At 52.6% G+C, this 1,216-nt stretch overlaps 1 protein-coding gene across 1 annotated transcript; it reads left to right on the forward strand.

Annotated features, from left to right (window-relative positions):
* Positions 1–119: 119 nt before the first annotated feature.
* LOC107580717 (AT-rich interactive domain-containing protein 1A-like) lies at positions 120–1,210 on the forward strand (the record flags this gene model as incomplete). Its single annotated transcript, XM_016266370.1, has 1 exon — positions 120–1,210. A coding segment is annotated over one exon (1,086 nt), but the record flags the coding sequence as incomplete, so codon positions are not given.
* Positions 1,211–1,216: the final 6 nt, after the last annotated feature.

Raw genomic sequence — 1,216 nt, forward strand, 5'->3', positions numbered from 1 at the left:
TAACTTTTGGTAGCTTTGTAGAAATGTCTGTACCAGGGAGAGTGTTTGAGTTGTCATTGTTCAGTTTCATTATTTTAACAGAGAAAAAAATTACACACTTCACATTTGACATTGTATAATTGTCAAAAAAGATCTCCACTATAGTCATTTCACAGATCGTAAAAAAAAAAGTACAGTACATTTCAAGCTTCTCATTTCTCCATAGGTGTGAAATCTGTGGTTTCACTTGCCGTCAGAAGGCCTCCCTTAACTGGCACATGAAGAAGCACGACGCCGATGCCACGTACCAGTTCTCCTGCAGCATCTGCGGCAAGAAGTTCGAAAAGAAGGACAGTGTAGTGGCTCACAAAGCTAAGAGCCACCCCGAGGTGCTCATTGCTGAGGCCCTGGCTGCCAATGCCGGAACACTCATCACCACTCCTGCTGGAGTCACCACGCTGCTGGAGACCTCCACGGGCTTCATGCAGGCAGAGCAGGTGGTCCCTGATGCTCAGGGGAGCTCTGCGATACCTGCAGATCAGGTAGCCCCAGTGACACACGTGGGTCCAGTGATGGTTGTGGATCAGGATCACCCGCTACACACCATGCAGGTACCGGTGACCCTGGCCAGGTCGTCGACAGAAGAGGAAAACAGCGCTCCCTCACAGCAGACGTCCGCTCACTCTCTGCAGATGCCACTACAGTTCGTTTCGACTCCCGTCTCGCAGCAACACCATATCCAGCAGCTACCCATTCAGCCCTCCACTACCAGCGTCACCCAGCAGGCCGCTTTGGTCCAGCAGCTGCCCATTCAGTCCTACAGCCCTCAATCCCAGATTGTCCACATGGCCTTCAGAGCTCTTCCTCAGCAGCAGCTCCCACTGGTTTCTGTTGCACAGCAGCTGCCTCTTCAAACCACCCAGTCACATCAAAACCAGACCCTCCCTAGACCCCCAAGCCACATCCCGGCTCCCAATACTTCCCTACTCTCCCAAACCCTGCCTGCTGACTCCCGGAGCGTTTTGGGATTCGGGAGCGATCCTGCATCCTTATCTGCATCTCCCCAGTCTTCCACTACTCCTTTAGAGACGAGACAGGTGGTCTGGGAGGGAGACGGGACTAATGAGAATGGAAATGGGGGTGGGGTTTGGGAGGTGGGTGGAGAGCGGGAGGAGCAAAACATGACGGACAGTTCAGACGGCCAAATACAGCGTGTTCTAATGTAGTGAAGGAAGGA

Source organism: Sinocyclocheilus grahami, unplaced genomic scaffold (genome assembly GCF_001515645.1).
Source record: "Sinocyclocheilus grahami isolate Dianchi unplaced genomic scaffold, SAMN03320097.WGS_v1.1 scaffold41120.1, whole genome shotgun sequence".
In the NCBI taxonomy this organism is placed as follows: Eukaryota; Metazoa; Chordata; class Actinopteri; order Cypriniformes; family Cyprinidae; genus Sinocyclocheilus; species Sinocyclocheilus grahami.